General features: G+C 45.3%; 1 protein-coding gene across 1 annotated transcript in view; it reads left to right on the top strand.

Annotated features, from left to right (window-relative positions):
• SCNN1D (sodium channel epithelial 1 subunit delta) overlaps positions 1 to 12,295 on the top strand; it is a 65,123-nt gene extending 52,828 nt beyond the window's left edge. Inside the window, exons 9-13 of the mRNA XM_084822102.1 lie at positions 758 to 836; positions 1,829 to 1,886; positions 3,155 to 3,210; positions 7,792 to 7,867; positions 9,151 to 12,295. Of these exons, the coding sequence (XP_084678228.1) occupies positions 758 to 836; positions 1,829 to 1,886; positions 3,155 to 3,210; positions 7,792 to 7,867; positions 9,151 to 9,564 (683 nt within the window). The 3' untranslated portion in view covers positions 9,565 to 12,295. The remainder of the gene's footprint in view (positions 1 to 757; positions 837 to 1,828; positions 1,887 to 3,154; positions 3,211 to 7,791; positions 7,868 to 9,150) is intronic.
• Positions 12,296 to 16,411: the final 4,116 nt, after the last annotated feature.

The raw sequence follows: 16,411 nt of genomic DNA, 5'->3' as shown, positions 1-16,411 counted from the left end.
TCATGCTTTTTCTGAGTCATGCAGATTCCATGCACTTGTGGACCACTTTTTCACTTTGGGGGGGAATTTGCACAAATTCCCATTACCTCAAGTGTGCATTAGTGCTAATGCACACTTGTTCAAATGCGCTAGCCCACATTAGTTAATGCACACTACTGCTAAATCTGCATCCTCTTTTGTCAGCAGTGCAAGTCTGGGAGTGCATGACTTAGCCTGCCTCGAGTGATTTGCCTTTGTGTCTCGAGGGTTGGCTTGAAATGTCAGGGTTTCAGGCTCCAAGGAAAGGAGTAAAATTTAGGACTGTGACATAGACTGGAGCAGCGGCCTCTCTCTCCCTGCCTCCACCATATTGATGGCTAGCCCTCCCAATTTGAAGCAGGATGCGGTAATCAAACTGTGCCCAACTGGAACCAGGAAATAATAATCAAACGGTATACAATTGGAAACCGGAAGTGGCGATCCTAGAGGGTTCAATGGAAAACAGGAAGTGACCATCAAAGTGTATTCTGTTGGTAACAGGAACTGCTGATCAAAACCTTTGGGGTTGGGTACAGGCTAGGAAGGACAGGAAGGCCTGGCGTGCCTGGCGTGCTATGGTCCATGGGGTCACGAAGAGTCGGACATGACTGAATGACTGAACAACAACAACAGGCTAGGAGCCATTTGGGTGATATATCTAAGGTTAACTTAGACTTCCAGCAATATTTTCCCTGTGGCATCTGCCTCCTATTGACCCTGTTCCTCCCTTTTCTTCTAGGGCACTGTTTCTATCTGCTATATAATCAGCTTGCCAACCACCAGCTCACCTGCTTCAATGAGTGCCCCAAGCCATGCAAGTAAGTATCAAAGGTATTTCCATCTATTGGAATGGTAGGGGTTGGGTCTAGCTTGCCTTAGAGGTCTGCCTTTTTACTGACTCTAAATAATTCTCTAAATATTTAGAGGGTAACTCTAAATAATACCCTCTAAATAATTCTCTCCTCTTTGCGTCCTGTTCCAAGTTATATATCCCCCAAGGGTGCATGCAGGTGTGCATACATTAGAGCATCCACGCTGCTGTGGAACTCCCACCTTTGACCAGGTATACACCTTCCCTGCTGGATTGAGTCCCAGAGGAACGGGTTCTACTGGTTTCCAGCAGAAACCCACTCTGTAGAGCTTTTATTCCTAGATCATAGAATCATAGAACCATAGAGATCATAGAATCGTAGGGTTGGAATGGGCCTACAAGACCATCGAGTCCAACCGCCTGCTAAGTGCAGGAAGCCTGATTCCCAGGCAGTCTCCCATCCAAGCACTAACCAGGGCTGACCCTGCTTAGCTTCTGAGATCAGACGAGATCAGGCACATCCAACCAGTTGTAGTCATGTTTTTCAAGTTTAAAAAAAAAAAACAGATCCAATTTTTATATAAACAAGGAAACAAAAACAGGAAAAAAACAAGAGCCTCATACAATAAAATAGTCAGATGCAAAGGGGGGGCACATAATTTTAAAAGAAGGACAGCCCAATCAATGTATGGAGGGGAGGGGAGGGGAGGGGAGGAAGAGCTGGAAATAAGTGGTGTGTTCAGAAGGAAGATCCTGTATTGTTTGTGGAGTAAAGGCAGGAAGAAGTCCTGGCACTCACCTGGCACCAAAAAAAAATATTACACACAGACTTCTGTTTGCACACCAAATTGGAATTTTGAAGACCTTCACAACACCAGGCTTTTGGGGATTTTTGCTTGGAGGCCATGACACGTTTCAACTGTTAAGTCTAAATGTAAGCAGAATGTTGGATTTTAAGTATTGTATTCATAGTTAACTGTGTTCTCATGTTCTTGGCAGGGAGACTTGGTACAAACTTTCAGCAGGATATGCTAAGTGGCCATCAACCAAATCTAAGGTAAAGTATAATGCCCAGGTAGAGTTGTGAGTGGAAAAAAGATGCTCTGTCCCAGTTCTTGCTCTTCCCAACCAGCAATCTCCCTGCTCTATCCCCATGCCACCATCACCAACTTGGTACTTGCAGATTTGCTCAGTGCCTTAGCCAGGGTATGGCCAAGCCATGATTCATCCCACTTAAGCATTTGGGGCGGGGGGGGGGGCGGGGGGGACACAGGCTTTTAAAAAAATCTATGATGTGATGCAGCTTCCACTTGAAGAATGACAGCTGCTTTTTAGAATAGGATAAGATCATCCCATGTAGAACAAACAAAACCTAAGAAAAGCCTGGATGGATCAGCCCCAACATTGATCTCAGCCATCCAGCCATGCATTCTTTCAGGAAGGCATTGCGCTCTGTGATTAGATTGTCTATTCCTGCCTGCTTTTCTGTTCCTTATCATAGCAGTGGCTGCAGGAAGGTGCTCACAGGGCTTGGGGAGAAATGTGTTTGGTTCCCCTTACCTAATTTCACACTTCCAAACCAATATGTGAACTGTAAATCAATTATCCTTCAAAATTCACACTTCTCCGAATTTTGCAGTGGAGTTCTTCAATTTAAAAAAATGTGTACAAACATTAGTATATTAGGCAAAAGTGCACGCGTGTGAAAAATAACATTCAAAGATGCATTATACTAGGAAAACTGCTTACCAAAAATGTACATATCAGGGGGAATTGTGTACCTGTTTTAGGACAAATGCACATAAAATGTACATGAACATTCTTGCAAACGTTTTCCTCAACGTTTGGGATGAATCAGACTTAAGATTGTTGCAAAGTGCCTTGTGGGGGGCTTCTGCCCTGAAAGATGGCCAAGAACTATTATTTATTTATAAATAAAGAAATAATTTTATTTATAAATAAATAAATAAGATTGAAAAATGAGAAACAGAGAGGACCCCAAATTGGCAGATTCTCCCATCCCAAGGGACACAACAGAGGGAGGCCTGCCTCTCTTATGGAGGTCTACAGCCCCTCTGACTTGGAGTTTCCACTCGACTGTGGTAGCTAATTGCCGCTGATAGGGCTTTCCACCTCTGTGAATTTGTCCTGTAACTCATCACCCCACAACTGCAGATTAAGTAAGAATTCTCCCCCACCCCAACTTCCACTCTGCACCAGTTCCATCTCCATGGCACCATTTTCTGTCCTTCTTCCACCACTGTGGTGTTGAGTTTCTTCTCCTAAGGCCACCTCTTGATTTCAGTTCCTGCCTTTTTATTTCAGGATTGGATTCACAGAACTTTGGAGGCACATAACAGTTACAACACAACCAGCATCAGGTTAGTCATACTTCCCTCCCTGCCCCACTCCCCCCACCCCCTTTTTGCTCTAATTTTGTCTGTTTCACTAAAAACTCAAAATATTTGGCAAGTGTCTTCACTGGGTTGAGCAAAAATGCCCAAATTCTCCATCTTATTTATGGGAGGCAACTCTGTGTGTGTGTGTGTGGGGGGGGGTATTTTAGAGGGAGGGGAAGATTTATTTATCTGTTTATTTTACAGGATGTATATACTCAAAGTTCCCTGGGTGATATACAGTAAAGACTAGTTAAGACCATAAAAAAAAGCAAAATGCCAACACTAACTCTTAAAACAAACGCTACCATAAAACCAAAGTCAAAACAAGAGTAGCAAAAAGCATTTGGGTAAGATCTCAAAAGCAGCAAAACCATACCCTGGAAGACAGAAACAAAAGTGATCTTGAAAGGCTGAAGCGCTGGGTGGAAAACAACAGAATGAAATTTAATACGGAGAAATGCCAAGTTCTGCACCTAGGAAAAAGAAACCAAATGCACAGTTACAAGATGGGGGATACTTGGATCAACAATACTACAAGCGAGAAGGATCTTGGAATGGTTGTAGATCACAAGCTGAATATGAGCCAACAATGTGATGTGGATGCAAAAAAAGGCCAATGCTATTTTGGGCCGCATTAATAAAAGTATAGCTTCTGAATCCCGTGAAGTACTAGTTCCCCTCTACTAGTTAGGCCTCATCTGGAGTAGTGTCCATAGAATCATAGAATAGTAAGGTTGGAAGGGGCCTACAAGGCCATCGAGTCCAACCCCCTGCTCAATGCAGGAAACCAAGTCAGAGCATCCCTGACATATGGCTGTCCAGCCTCGTCTTGAATGCCTCCAGTGTGGGAGAGCCCAAAACCTCCCTAGGGAATCGGTTCCATCGTCACATTGCTCTAACAGTCAGAACGTTTTTCCTGATGTTCAGCCGGAATCTGGCTTCCTGTAACTTGAGCCCATGATTCCATGTCCTGCACTCTGGGATGAGCAAGAAGAGATCCTGGCCTTCCTGTCTGTGACAACCTTTCAAGAACTTGAAGAGCGCTATCCTATCTCCCCTCAGGCTTCTCTTCTCAAGGCTACACATGCCCAGTTCTTTCAGCCTCTCTTCATAGGGCTTTGTTTCCAGTCCCCTGATCATCTTTGTTGCCCTTCTCTGAACCCTCTCCAGTTTGTCTGCATCCTTCTTAAAGTGTGGTGCCCAGAACTGGACGCAGTACTCCAGATGAGGCCTAACCAGTGATGAGTAGAGAGGAATTAGTACTCCCTGGGAGTTCCTGTAACTGCTACTTTATCCACTAAGTCATCTCTGTTGGTTAGGATCAAGTCAAGGATAGCCGATCCTCTAGTTCCTTCCTCTACTTTCTGTAGGAGGAAGTTATCCGCCACTAGTGATGTACGAAAGTTCCGCCATGGATCACGGGGAGGCCGAATGCCAGCACATTCGGCCCTCCAAAATCGGTGGCGGAACGGCCCACCCCCCGCCACCCCCCCCCCGGGACGGGACTTACCTGGGGCGGATCTTCCTGGCGGCGGTGGCTCCGGTGGCAGTGTGGCGGCGGCAGCCGGGCTTCCGACCGGCCGCTGCCACCGCCATTTCCAGGTTTAAAAAAAAACAAAACAAAAAAACGTGATAGGCTACGTAAAGATTTACGTAGCCTATCATGGCTAGATTTTAAAAAAACACCATGATAGGCTAAGTAAAGCTTTACGTAGCCTATCATGGCTGACTTAAAAAGAAAAAAAAACATGCGTGTATGAAAATGGCGGCGGCCATGGCCGCTGCCATTTGCATCCCTTATTTTGGCACATCTTAGTCTACGTAAACATTTACGTAGACTAAGACAGTGAAAATAAGGGGAACGCAAATAGCGTAGACGCTACGCTATTTGCGTTCCCCTTATTTTTGCCGTCTTAGTCTACGTAAATGTTTACATAGACTAAGACATGCCAAAATAAGGGACGCAAATGGCAGCGGTCATGGCCGCCACCATTTGCGTACGCGCATGTTTTTTTTGTTTTTTTTAATCAGCCGTGATAGGCTACGTAAACATTTACGTAGCCTATCACAGCTGACTGCAGGGACGCAAACGGTGGCGGCTACGGCCGCCGCCATTTGCATCCCTGCTAGCCAGCAGCCAGATGTCCGGCTGCTGGCAGAGCCCGCCGGTGGCTCCACAGAATCGCTGCGGAGCACAGCCGGCTGGCCAGGATTCTGGGGGGGGGGGAGGAAGTACCTTTCGTACATCCCTATCCACCACACAAGTCAGGAATTTCCTGGAGGGGCCATGTTTTGCAGAATCTCCCAACAAATATCGGGGAAATCGAAGTCCCCCATTACTACTATGTCATGCTTCCTTAAAACATTGGCTATTTGCTTTTCAAAAGTTTCGTCCTCGTCTTCTCCTTGGTTGGGTGGCTGGTAGTAGACTCCGACCACCAGGTTCCTTTTATTCTTTATTCCATTTATTTTGATCCAGATGCTCTCGATGGGGCTACCAAGCTCATCCTCCTGTATTTCTGTGCAGAGATATGTATTTTTCACATACAGTGCAACCCCACCTCCCTTTCTGTTCCTCCTGTTCTTTTTGAAGAAGTTATATCCTTCAATTGCTGTATTCCAGTCATGAGAGTCACCCCACCAAGTCTCAGTTATACCTATCAAGTCATAATTTCCCTCCTGTATTAAGAGTTCAAGTTCATTCTGTTTGTTTCCCATACTCTGGGCATTAGTATATAGACATTGAAGACCATGTGCTTCATAGTCTGGCTTTCTTCCTATATGTGTCTGAAGACTATTATTGGGCGCTATCAGAGCTGTTCTCTCCGTTGCAGTGCATGCGCCTACGTCCATTGTTACCCCCAACATTACATCTCCCTTCCCCGTAGGATTCAGTTTAAAAGCCCTCCTGATGAAGTTCTTCATGCTGTGGCCAAACTGGGCATCCAGTTCTTGGCACCACACTTTAAGAAGGATGCAGACAAGCTGGAGAGGGTTCAGAGGAGAGCAACAAAGATGATCAGGGGACTGGAAACAAAGCCCTATGAGGAGAGACTGAAAGAACTGGGCATATTTAGCTTTGAGAAGGGAAGACTGAGGGAAGACAGGATAGCGCTTTTCAAGTACTTGAAAGGTTGTCACAGGGCGGAAGACCAGGATCTCTTCTCGATCATCCCAGAGTGCAGGACACGGAATCATGGGCTCAAGTCACAGGGAGCCAGATTCCGGCTGAACATCAGGAAAAACTTCCTGACTGTTAGAGCAATATGACAATGGAACGCATTAGCTAGGCAGGTGGTGGGCTCTCCCACCCTGGAGGCATTCAAGATGAATCTGGATAGCCATCTGTCAGGGATGCTCTGACTTGGGTTCCTGCATTGAGCAGGGGGTTGGACTCGATGGTCTTATAGGCCCCTTCCAACTCTACTATTCTATGATTCATTAGAGACAGATTTGCAGGGGACCATTTCTCCAAATTTCCCCAGGAGGAGAAGAAATTTTCCAAGAGTTTATTTGGGTTGGGGATTACCATTACCAGTGCAGTAGCACAGCTTTTGTCATTTTCCTAAGGGTGTTTTGTGTATGTTGACAGCCAAGCCACCATTTTACATTTGCAACCATTAACCCGGGCCTAGCATCACCCCAGGCATTGTATGTAAGTGTAGTGGGAGGGGGGGATGGTGGCCGCCCTAAAGAATACTGGAGAATACTTGAAGAACATTTTGCCAAGTGGCCTTCATTTTGTTAGGCATAATTAGAAAAAGAATTGAGACTCAAACTGCCAATATCATACTGCCCTTATACAAATCTATGGTGCGACCACACTTGGAATACTGTGTACAGTTCTGGTCACCACACCTGAAAAAGGATATTGCAGAGCTGGAAAAAGTACAGGAAAGGACAACTAAAATGGTCAAGGGGCTGCAGCATCTCCCCTGTGAGGGAAGCTTACAACAGCTGGGATTGTTTAGCTTGGAGAAAAGGAGGGTAAGGGGAGACATGACAGAGGTCTACAAAATTATGCATGGTGTGGAGAATGTGGATAGGGAGACAGTTTTCTCCCTCTCTCAAAATACTAGAACCTGGGGCATCTGATGAAGCGATTGGTGGGAGATTCAGGACAGATAAAAGGAAGGGCTTCTTCACACAGAGCAGGGTTAAACTGTGGAATTCGCTACCACAGGGTGTAGTGATGGCCACCAATTTGGATGGCTTTAAAAGGGGGCTGGACAAATTCATGGAGAAAAAGGCTATCAATGGCTACTAGTCTTGATGGCAATTGTACTACTTCCAGTACCAGAGGCAGTGAGCCTGTGTACACCAGTTGCTGGGGAACATGGGTAGGAGGGAGCTGTTGCGCTTATGCCCTGCTTGGTCGACAGCTGGTTGGCCATTCTGTGAACAGAATCCTGGACTAGATAGACTCTTGGTCTGATCCAGCAGGTCTCTTCTTATGTTCTTATATTCTTTGTAGGGGTGGGGATTGAGAGAAAGAAAACATCTCAGAAAAATATCTTCTGTGAAAATCTGGCTCAGCTCTAAACTGCTTTTTCTTTGTTTCAGGAAGGATATTGCCAAGGTGAATATCTTCTATGAGCAACTAAACTACAACTCTTGGGATGAGTCTCCTGAATACACTGTGAGTTGAGGGTTCCTCTGCTTTTATTTCTATATTTTTATTTATTGGGATTGTTCTATCAATTTGCAAAGGAGGCAAAGAAGGTGGCATTAGTGGAGTGGGGGGGGGGGACACAAGAGGTTGGATCCAGGCAAAGGTAGTTGCATTGAGGTCCCATCGAAATCAATGGAACACAGTAGTCACAATTTAACCTAAATCCCATTGAATTCAGTGGGAACTAAGTGGAACTGACCTAGGTAACAACAACGCTATAACACTTTCCTGAGCATAAGTCCAATTAGGCTCAGTGGGACTTACTACTGATAGACACTAAAGCTGCCCTTAAAGAAGGAACCATCTCCAGGCAGTGTTCATAATCTAAGAAACAATGCAGCAATAAAACAATAAAAGCAATGCACAATGATTGCACCGCTGATCTGGATCTAACAGGATTAAAAACAACACTGAACAATACAATTGCAAAAGATATGAAACTCATCACAATGCCAGTAGCAATAAAAGAAAACGGAGGAGAGCCAAAAGTAAGACAGAAAGAAGATATTACAGAGCAGATAAAGGAAATGATGGCCAAAATGAAAATGTCTGAAGTGGAGTGGAGACAGGGCTCCCAGGGAGGCAGTGCTGGCTCTTTTTGATCAACGGGAATGCTGATGTTATCTGCCAACCCCATGGACTTCTCTGTTCCCTCTGAGCTTAGCTGCAATCCTCACAGTCACTGGGGGAAATGGATTTTCCTGGGAATTATCTATTTTATCCTGTTGAGAGCCAGTGTGGTGTAGTGGCGAGAGTGTTGGACTGGGAGCCGGGAGGTCTGGGTTCTGGTCCCCACTCGGCCATGGAAGCTCGCTGGGTGACTTTGGGCCAGTCGCAGACTCTCAGCCCAACCCGCATCACAGGGTTGTTGTGAGGATAAAATGGAGAGGAGGAGGATTATGTATGCCGCCTTGGGTTCCTTAAGGAGGGGAAAAGGCAGGATATAGATGTAATAAATGTATAAATAAAAATACATACAACATCTTTTGGGGTGGCTTGGTCTTGAATGGGTAGTTGAGACCAATGGACTTTACAAAAGAGCTGCTTGTGGAAGAGATGAAAACTGCTGGATTTCTCTTAGTTGATAGCTAGTTGATCCACATCAACTGCTGTGTTGATGTGGATCAACGCAGTTGCCTGAGTGTTGGGCCTCTCCTTGGGGGCGTGGCTGGGGGACTGTCAACATGAATGGTCACACTTCCAAACTGCTTAGAGCCTAACCATGAGGTCTTTATCTGGCTTTTGTCTAGGTGACTCTGCTAATGTCCAGCATGGGAAGCCAATGGAGTCTCTGGTTTGGGTCGTCTGTGCTGTCAGTGGTTGAGATGTTTGAGCTCCTCGTGGACACCGCCGTCGTAACCCTTATTTTCTTCTACCGGCGGCTCACGGCCAAGAAGAAGCACAAGATGTCTCAGCCGCCTACCATCCCAAGTGTGAGCTTGATTTTGGAGAAATACCGATTTGTGGAGGAAGGGCTGGCCTCTAACCAAGGCATGGATAAGCCTTACACCAATGATGACAATGACTCCTTTGTCCAAACTGACGAACTCCCTCCATACTCAAAGCATAAGAAGTACCAGGTGCCGGACCTGTATTCGTGTGTGGTGCTTAATGGATTCAAACGCCAAAAAGAGCATTGCGTCGATATAGATCTGAACAGCTAATGACATCCTGAAGAGACTAGAGAAATATCTTCAAAACCGCTGGACCGATCTTCATGACCTCACCATGCAGGTTGAGGACGATGCACTCGGGGACATTGTGGCCGGTAGAGGACGTTGCGACCTCTGACCTCGGAAGTGCCAACCCCAGAGGAGCAGGACAGATGGGATCTGGCGTCTGATGGGAGGCAGAGTCTGTTACTTTCCCTTTTCCTCTTTCGAACCTCCTCAGGCTGTCCTGGGGCAAGCAAGATGGCACCAGCAGGTGAGAAGGTGGGGCTTCCATGACATGAACTAAGTTGTGGAGATCAAATGTCCACCCACCTCTTCTACCTGGGGCTGTAGCCAATCTAAGCCTAGACAGCCAACACCGGCACTGTATGCTGATTGGTTCCTGGGTTCACTTGAAAACCCCTTCTTATTGTGTTATTCCTTCTGTGGCTGGATCAGTCTCATTTTCAGGTATGTCTGACCCGTGGCCTCGTTTCAAGCATCATACACTATGTTCCCTTGAGAAGCCAACTTTTTGTGAAGGGCAGGGGAGTAGACTTTCTGGCAGTTGTCCAGTTCCCTATAAAAGAAGCGATCTTAGCTTCCCGTTGAAACTCTCCTGAGGAAACCAGATTCAACTGGGATCCCCTGGAGGAACAGCTTGGAGCTCCAACATTTCACAGCTGTCCCTGAGTTAAACGTTAAACTGCCGACACATTAAAAATATCTCTAAGCAGACATTTACGAGCATATGTTCTGTACTGTCTGTCTTCACGGCACCTCTGTGTTCTCAGGACTCCACAATGACACTTGACCACACTAATTTGTAATGGCCAACCGAGACACCTCTTCTGTTTGGTAGAGAACGCTTTTCTGTTTGAGCTCACCCATAAAATCTGTAGCAAGAAGAGCATTTTTAATGCTGTCTGTGTTGTTCCTCTTTTAAAAACATGACGTTCCAGGCTTATTTATGGAGCCCTCCAAGCAGGAGGGGCAAAAGTACAAAACAGTATCGAGTGTGGTACAGGAGACAGAAGACATGTCAAAAACTTTGATGCTTAGCCCACTAATTTTCCTGGGACTGCCGATGTTCAGTCTTCAGCGCCCCCTTCTGGCAAGAAGGAAATCATGGCATGCAACATAAGCTTCTGTGATTGGCTGGCAGTACAAAGGCCCCTGGTTGGATGGATGTCACTTTTGAACTCCAATGTCATGGGGCACTTTTAAATCTTAAATGTCGTTGGCGAATGTGAAGTCAATCCTATTAAATATCACCTCTCCAAATTAAACTATTTTACATATGCCCCCACACACACACACACACAACATCCCCTAAATCTAACAATAACCATAATTGGATGTTGTTATTTTAAAATCAAAATGTGGGGAGGGGTAAATATGATTTTTTTTTCCCCAAGCCAAATGTAAGGATAGGATCATTTTTGCTCAGAGAATTCTCTTGCCCCCAAATCTGCTCCCCCTGTATTCCAGACTGCTTTGCCACAGACATACTGGAATCTGGATTGATGAACTATTTTTCCTTCTATAGAAGATAGGGGGCTGGACATGCCACAAGGGACATTATGAACAAGTCATGGAGTTGAGGGCTATAAAGCACTTTATATTTTAAAGGCCCATTCAGACACACCTGTTCATCACTGGTTGACTATCACATCAAGTAGTGATTTACTTGCTTGCGCCTTCGCACGGGTGACTCACATACAGAACGCTTTCATCTGGACGGATGGATAGATAGATTCTGGATCCTTATGTACCTGAAGCAGCAGCACCAATGCACAAGAAGGAGGTATCAGCTGGATCAAGAGAACCCTAAGTTTTGCAAAAATACAAAAAAGAAAACTTTAGGGGGACAGTCCCTAAGGGTGTGTGGGGGGGACACTCCAAAAACCATGTAGTGAGGACTGAACAAGCTAAGTAACCACAGAAGACTGAGTATCTATATGAGGGGATGGAAAACCAGGGAAAGGGGGAAATGGTATGAAGTATCCTGAAAGAGGGCGTAGGTGGCTGGCTTGAACCCTGAACAGGAACATTCTGCGCGGCAACACTTTGTTGCAGTTCTCTGTTGTTAAATGAAACCCAATACATCTTCATATGAGGTAGCAAGGAACATAGGAAGAGCCATGCTGGACCTGAGCAAAGGTCCATCTAGTTCCAATGTTCTGCATCCAACAGCAGCCCACCAGGTAGCCCATAAGCAAACCATGAATGCAACAACACCCCCTTCTGTTGTTTTTCTTCCTCTTCCAGTATTCAGAGGTACACTGCCCCTGAACATGGAGGCTTCATTGAGCCATCACTACCTACATTGTGCTAGCCATCAGGTGATGAACATACCTGTCTGGGTACGCCCATGTAGCATTGTTTCAGGAAGAAAACTGTCATGATGACTGTATTGTATCTATGTATGAAATGCGTACTGTATTCCCTCCACCCGCTTTTGTCTTGTTTCACTTAGTTCTAGGATGGTTAGACATGGATGCAGCTGCAGCGTGAACATTTGACTGTAATTTATTTGGGCTGTGTGCATGTGTGAGTGGGAGAAATATGTATGTATATGTTTGGAAACTGGCCTGTTCTTGCTGATGTAACTTAATAATTTATTTTGCTCTAATCTTTTTTCCTCTATTTGTCCTGATTTTGAAGGTGAAGAAGGAAAGAAATGTAGCAACATACACTGATGGTTTTGTAGCCCTCCAGTAATAAAATGCTGTGGATACATTTTTGTTCTGCCTTGTGTCTTTTACTTGGCAATTGAAATGTCTTGAGGAAATGGGGGAGGTTCTCTCTGGAAGGGAAGGGGTTTCACCTTTGTGCATCTCTGCTTGGTTTAATAGTCAGTTCCACAATAACGCTAGGAACAGGTATATCTGCCAAGCTCAATTTTTCTCAGGTGCTCATTTTCCACTGCTTAGTTCGTCCCATACCATTTTCTCGTTGGATTATTATTATTAATTATTATTTTTAGTCCACGCAAAAATCCATTCATATTTACGTGCGCGTTTTTCAAAATACACACATTTTTGAATGCCTTTTTTCAAATGTATGCATTTTTGTGCACACGCTTTCAGACGTACACATTTTTCAACTGGTTTTTCCAATGAATAAAGCATTTTTGTGTGCATTTCTCCAAATATACCCATTTTTGTATGCAGTGTTTCAAACGGACACAATTTTCATGTGCGCTCTTTCAAATAAACACATTTTTATGTGATTTTGTGGGGGGAAGACTGAAATCTTTTTCCAGTGTTTGCGATCCAACATGAAACCGCATTCCAGTTTGTGTTCAGGACTGGGAAATGCGAAATTAGTAAATTAGCATCGAAATGTGAGCCATACAGATTTCTTACCCATGCCTATGGCAAAGTATGTGTTTTGCCTGCAGACGACCTTCTGATGTTGCTGTGACATGATTCTTGCTTCCTGAGACTTTTCAAAAGCTGTCTGACACTCTGAATTCCAAACGACTTTGTCAGGGTTACATAACATTTCTTTGTCAGTTCTGATAATACCCCAGAAATTGTACCGAAATTTGGAACAAGCCTCCTAAAATGGCCTGCTGGGCTTAGAAAGCACTTAGCTTGCTTTTTTAGTTTTAGGTACTTCCCAGTTTCTGATAGCTTCCATGTTGTCCTACAAGGGAGTTATGGCCCATTCCTTGTATCCTAAGCATGTAACTTCAGGTCACCCAAACTGACATTTACTGCATTTAACACTGAATCCTGCTTTGCAAACGGGAGTTAAACACTATTCTTAGGTTTTCCACATGTTCCTCCACATTCAGGCTAAAAATGGCTATGTAATCCATATATTCCATTGCAATGGTGCCCATTTCATTTAATAACCCATTTATTATTTGAAAAGATGCAGCTGAAATCCGCAATCCAAAAAGTGAAACATTAAACTCGCACAAACCATCAGATGTCCCCAAAAAGTTGTTTGGGGCTTGGCTTCTTCATCTAGAGCCCTCTGCCAGAATCCCTTACACAAGTCTACGGTCAAGATTATTTTGGCAGGGCCCAACATGTCTAACAAGGCATGGGAAATGCATGGGCATTTGTGGCATGGGAAATGCATCTGGGTTGGTTATGGGATTTCATTTTCTATAATCCACACAAAATCTGATATGTCATCTGGTTTGGGCACTAACACCACCAGAGATGCTCAAGATTGCCCAGTGTGGGACATTGGATTAAATAGGCCTTTGTTCTGATACAGGAAGGATTATAGGGAAGGGCTATAGGTTGATGGTAGATCACATGATTTGCTTCGCATGCAAAAGGCATCTGATTCAATCCCCTGGCATCCCCTGGGAAAGACGCTAGTGTGTGAAGCCCTGGAAAAACACTGATGGTCAGTGTAGACAATAAACGGGCCAACGGCCTGACTCAGTATAAGACAACTGCTTATGTCCCCAAAATCCCCATGATGTTTGACTGGCTAGTCAACTTTGTCACTCTCCTCCACTGGACTGCAATGCCAGTTTGGGAGTCATTACCCACTTTACATCTTGTGACAACTTAGACAACTCCTTTGCCCCAAAGCAAGGCCTTAGCAGCAGCAGGAAAACCCAGTGGTAAGTTGCAACTGTGCCGTGGCCCTCCCAGATGAGTGTGCCAGCCCAGCCCTTCTAATCCTTCTGGCAGTTTTGTTGTTGTTGTTAATGTTTTGCTTCCAAAGAAAGGCACAAATCATAACAAAGGATTGGCAGTCCATTAATTCATCCACCCTGTGGCCGCCCCCACAAGCTGGAGCTGCTCCGATTGGCAGCTCCTAAACTGAGGCGAAAAGCTGAAGAAGAGGTACGGCCTGGGAAAAGGAAAACCCTAAATGGGAGGGGAGAATGTTGGGCTTTCTCAGATCATGTCCCACACCAATCTGCTAGAAGACGTGCTTGGCACAGCCAACGTTAGGGTGAAGACAGCTTTGCGTACTGTGGTGGACCAGCAGCTCTGCAATTTGGAACATGGTCCTCAGCAGCAATGTGTTCTGAGATCCCAGGCTGGTCCCGCTCCACCCAGGTTGGCCATTGGGCCCTCCCAGAGAGGAAGGGCTAGAAAGGGTTTCCTGTGGGTTGATGCCTAAGCAACAAATGTTGGAAGTGTGGGTGCAACCCAGCTAGCTTCAAAGAGAAAAAAGAAAGGCAGATGTGTCTGCATGGAATGGGGGGAGAGAGAGGACCTCTAAGTTTCCTAGACTGCCCTCTGGTCTGTGCTGACCTTCCTTCCAATGCTAGACAGATACTCTTAGGGTTGCTGACCTCACTTCCTACTTCCTTCTTCTTCATGCTCTTGCCTCTCAGAGAGGAGACATCTCTTTGGGTCTCCCTCCATCTTGAGTTGGGGACCCTCCTATACAACATGTATTTCCTGCAATAAATGCAGGCTATCTTATTCCTTTGACCCAGAGTCTCCCATGTGATTTATCCAGGGTAAAGCATGCTCCTCCAGCTAGGATTCCAATCATTCCATACAGCTCAGCCTCATCAGGTGTCTTGCTGTCCTGCCAAGAACAGGAGCCCTACACAGGTACTTACTCCATTATGCAACGTCTGCAGTGGGAGCCTCTTCTACCTGTGTGTAAAGATTGGGCCCAACATCTCTGCAGAAGCTCTCCAAGAAGGCATGGGAACAGATTCAGAGTCCAATGAGGAGGAGGGAGAAGGGGTGGTGGAGCTACCAAGGATGCTGGAGATAGAGCAGGGTGACAGTGGTGGAGAGGAGTCTTTCCAGATGCCAGCTAATCAGCTGGATCAAAGCTAGCCAGAGACCTTTCCATCCATAGAAATGCAAGCTCTTACAGTGGGGGAAGAGTTCAAGTGACGGACCCAAGAAGCAGATGTCAGGTGAAGAGGAAGAGAGCCAGTGTGGTGTAGTGGTTAGAGTGTTGGACTGGGACCCAGGAGATCTGGGTTCTAGTCCCCACTCAGCCATGAATGGGGACTAGATGACTAGATGACTGAAAGTCACTGGATGACTTTCAGCCAGTCACTGACTTCCAGCCTAACCTACCTCACAGGGTTGTTGTGAGGATAAAATGAGAGGAGGAGGAGGGCCATGTGAGCTGCCTTGGGTTCCGTGCAAGAAGAAAAAAGGTGGGATATAAATGTAGTAAATAAATGTAATAAATAAATACAATAATAAACTTTGGGATATGAGGCATTCTAAAAGGTTGGACGCTCAGGTCCCATGGGGAAGACACCTCCTTGAGGCCGGGACTGGAAAAGCTACTCAGGCTTTGTACTGTCGGCTGGCGCCAGTTTCATTGCTATTTCCTAACACAGTGTATTCATCAAATATAGCTTCTTGTAGTCTACTTAATATTATGCAAAGCTGACTAGAGAACTTAGCTCTGTGTCGCTGCATGCAGATTACGTCTGGACTGTAGCCTGAAGCGCGGCTGATCTGGCTGTGGCTTGCATAATAAAAGCTACTTACTAAGCGATCGTCTTCATTGTGTGAGTGTGACTACAAAAATGACTGGAGGCTGGGCACTCAACCTGGTGTAGGCTTCCTGTGCAATCTAGAACCCTACATGGGCAACCTACAGAAGTACAACTGGTACAGACATTTGCGCTCCAATGTGAAGCGGGCAGAAGTGCTATTGATGGGAATGTGATGGGGAGAGGAACTAGCTAATATAGCCTACACTCCTTTTCAATTACTATAATGTTGTGAGGGAGCAAACACCTGTATATGGTAAGGATGGAGGAGAAATGTTGCACTTTCAAACCACTATGCGAACTGAAATTCAGTTATCCTTCAAAATTCACACAATGGAGTTCTCAATGTTTTTTTTTTTAATGACTACAAAAATACATATATTAGGGAAATGAATG

Source organism: Heloderma suspectum, chromosome 15 (assembly GCF_057233095.1).
Source record: "Heloderma suspectum isolate Gila_16-S chromosome 15, 16-S_ref, whole genome shotgun sequence".
NCBI classification, from domain to species: Eukaryota; Metazoa; Chordata; class Lepidosauria; order Squamata; family Helodermatidae; genus Heloderma; species Heloderma suspectum.
This window is presented reverse-complemented; position numbering and strand designations above follow the sequence as displayed.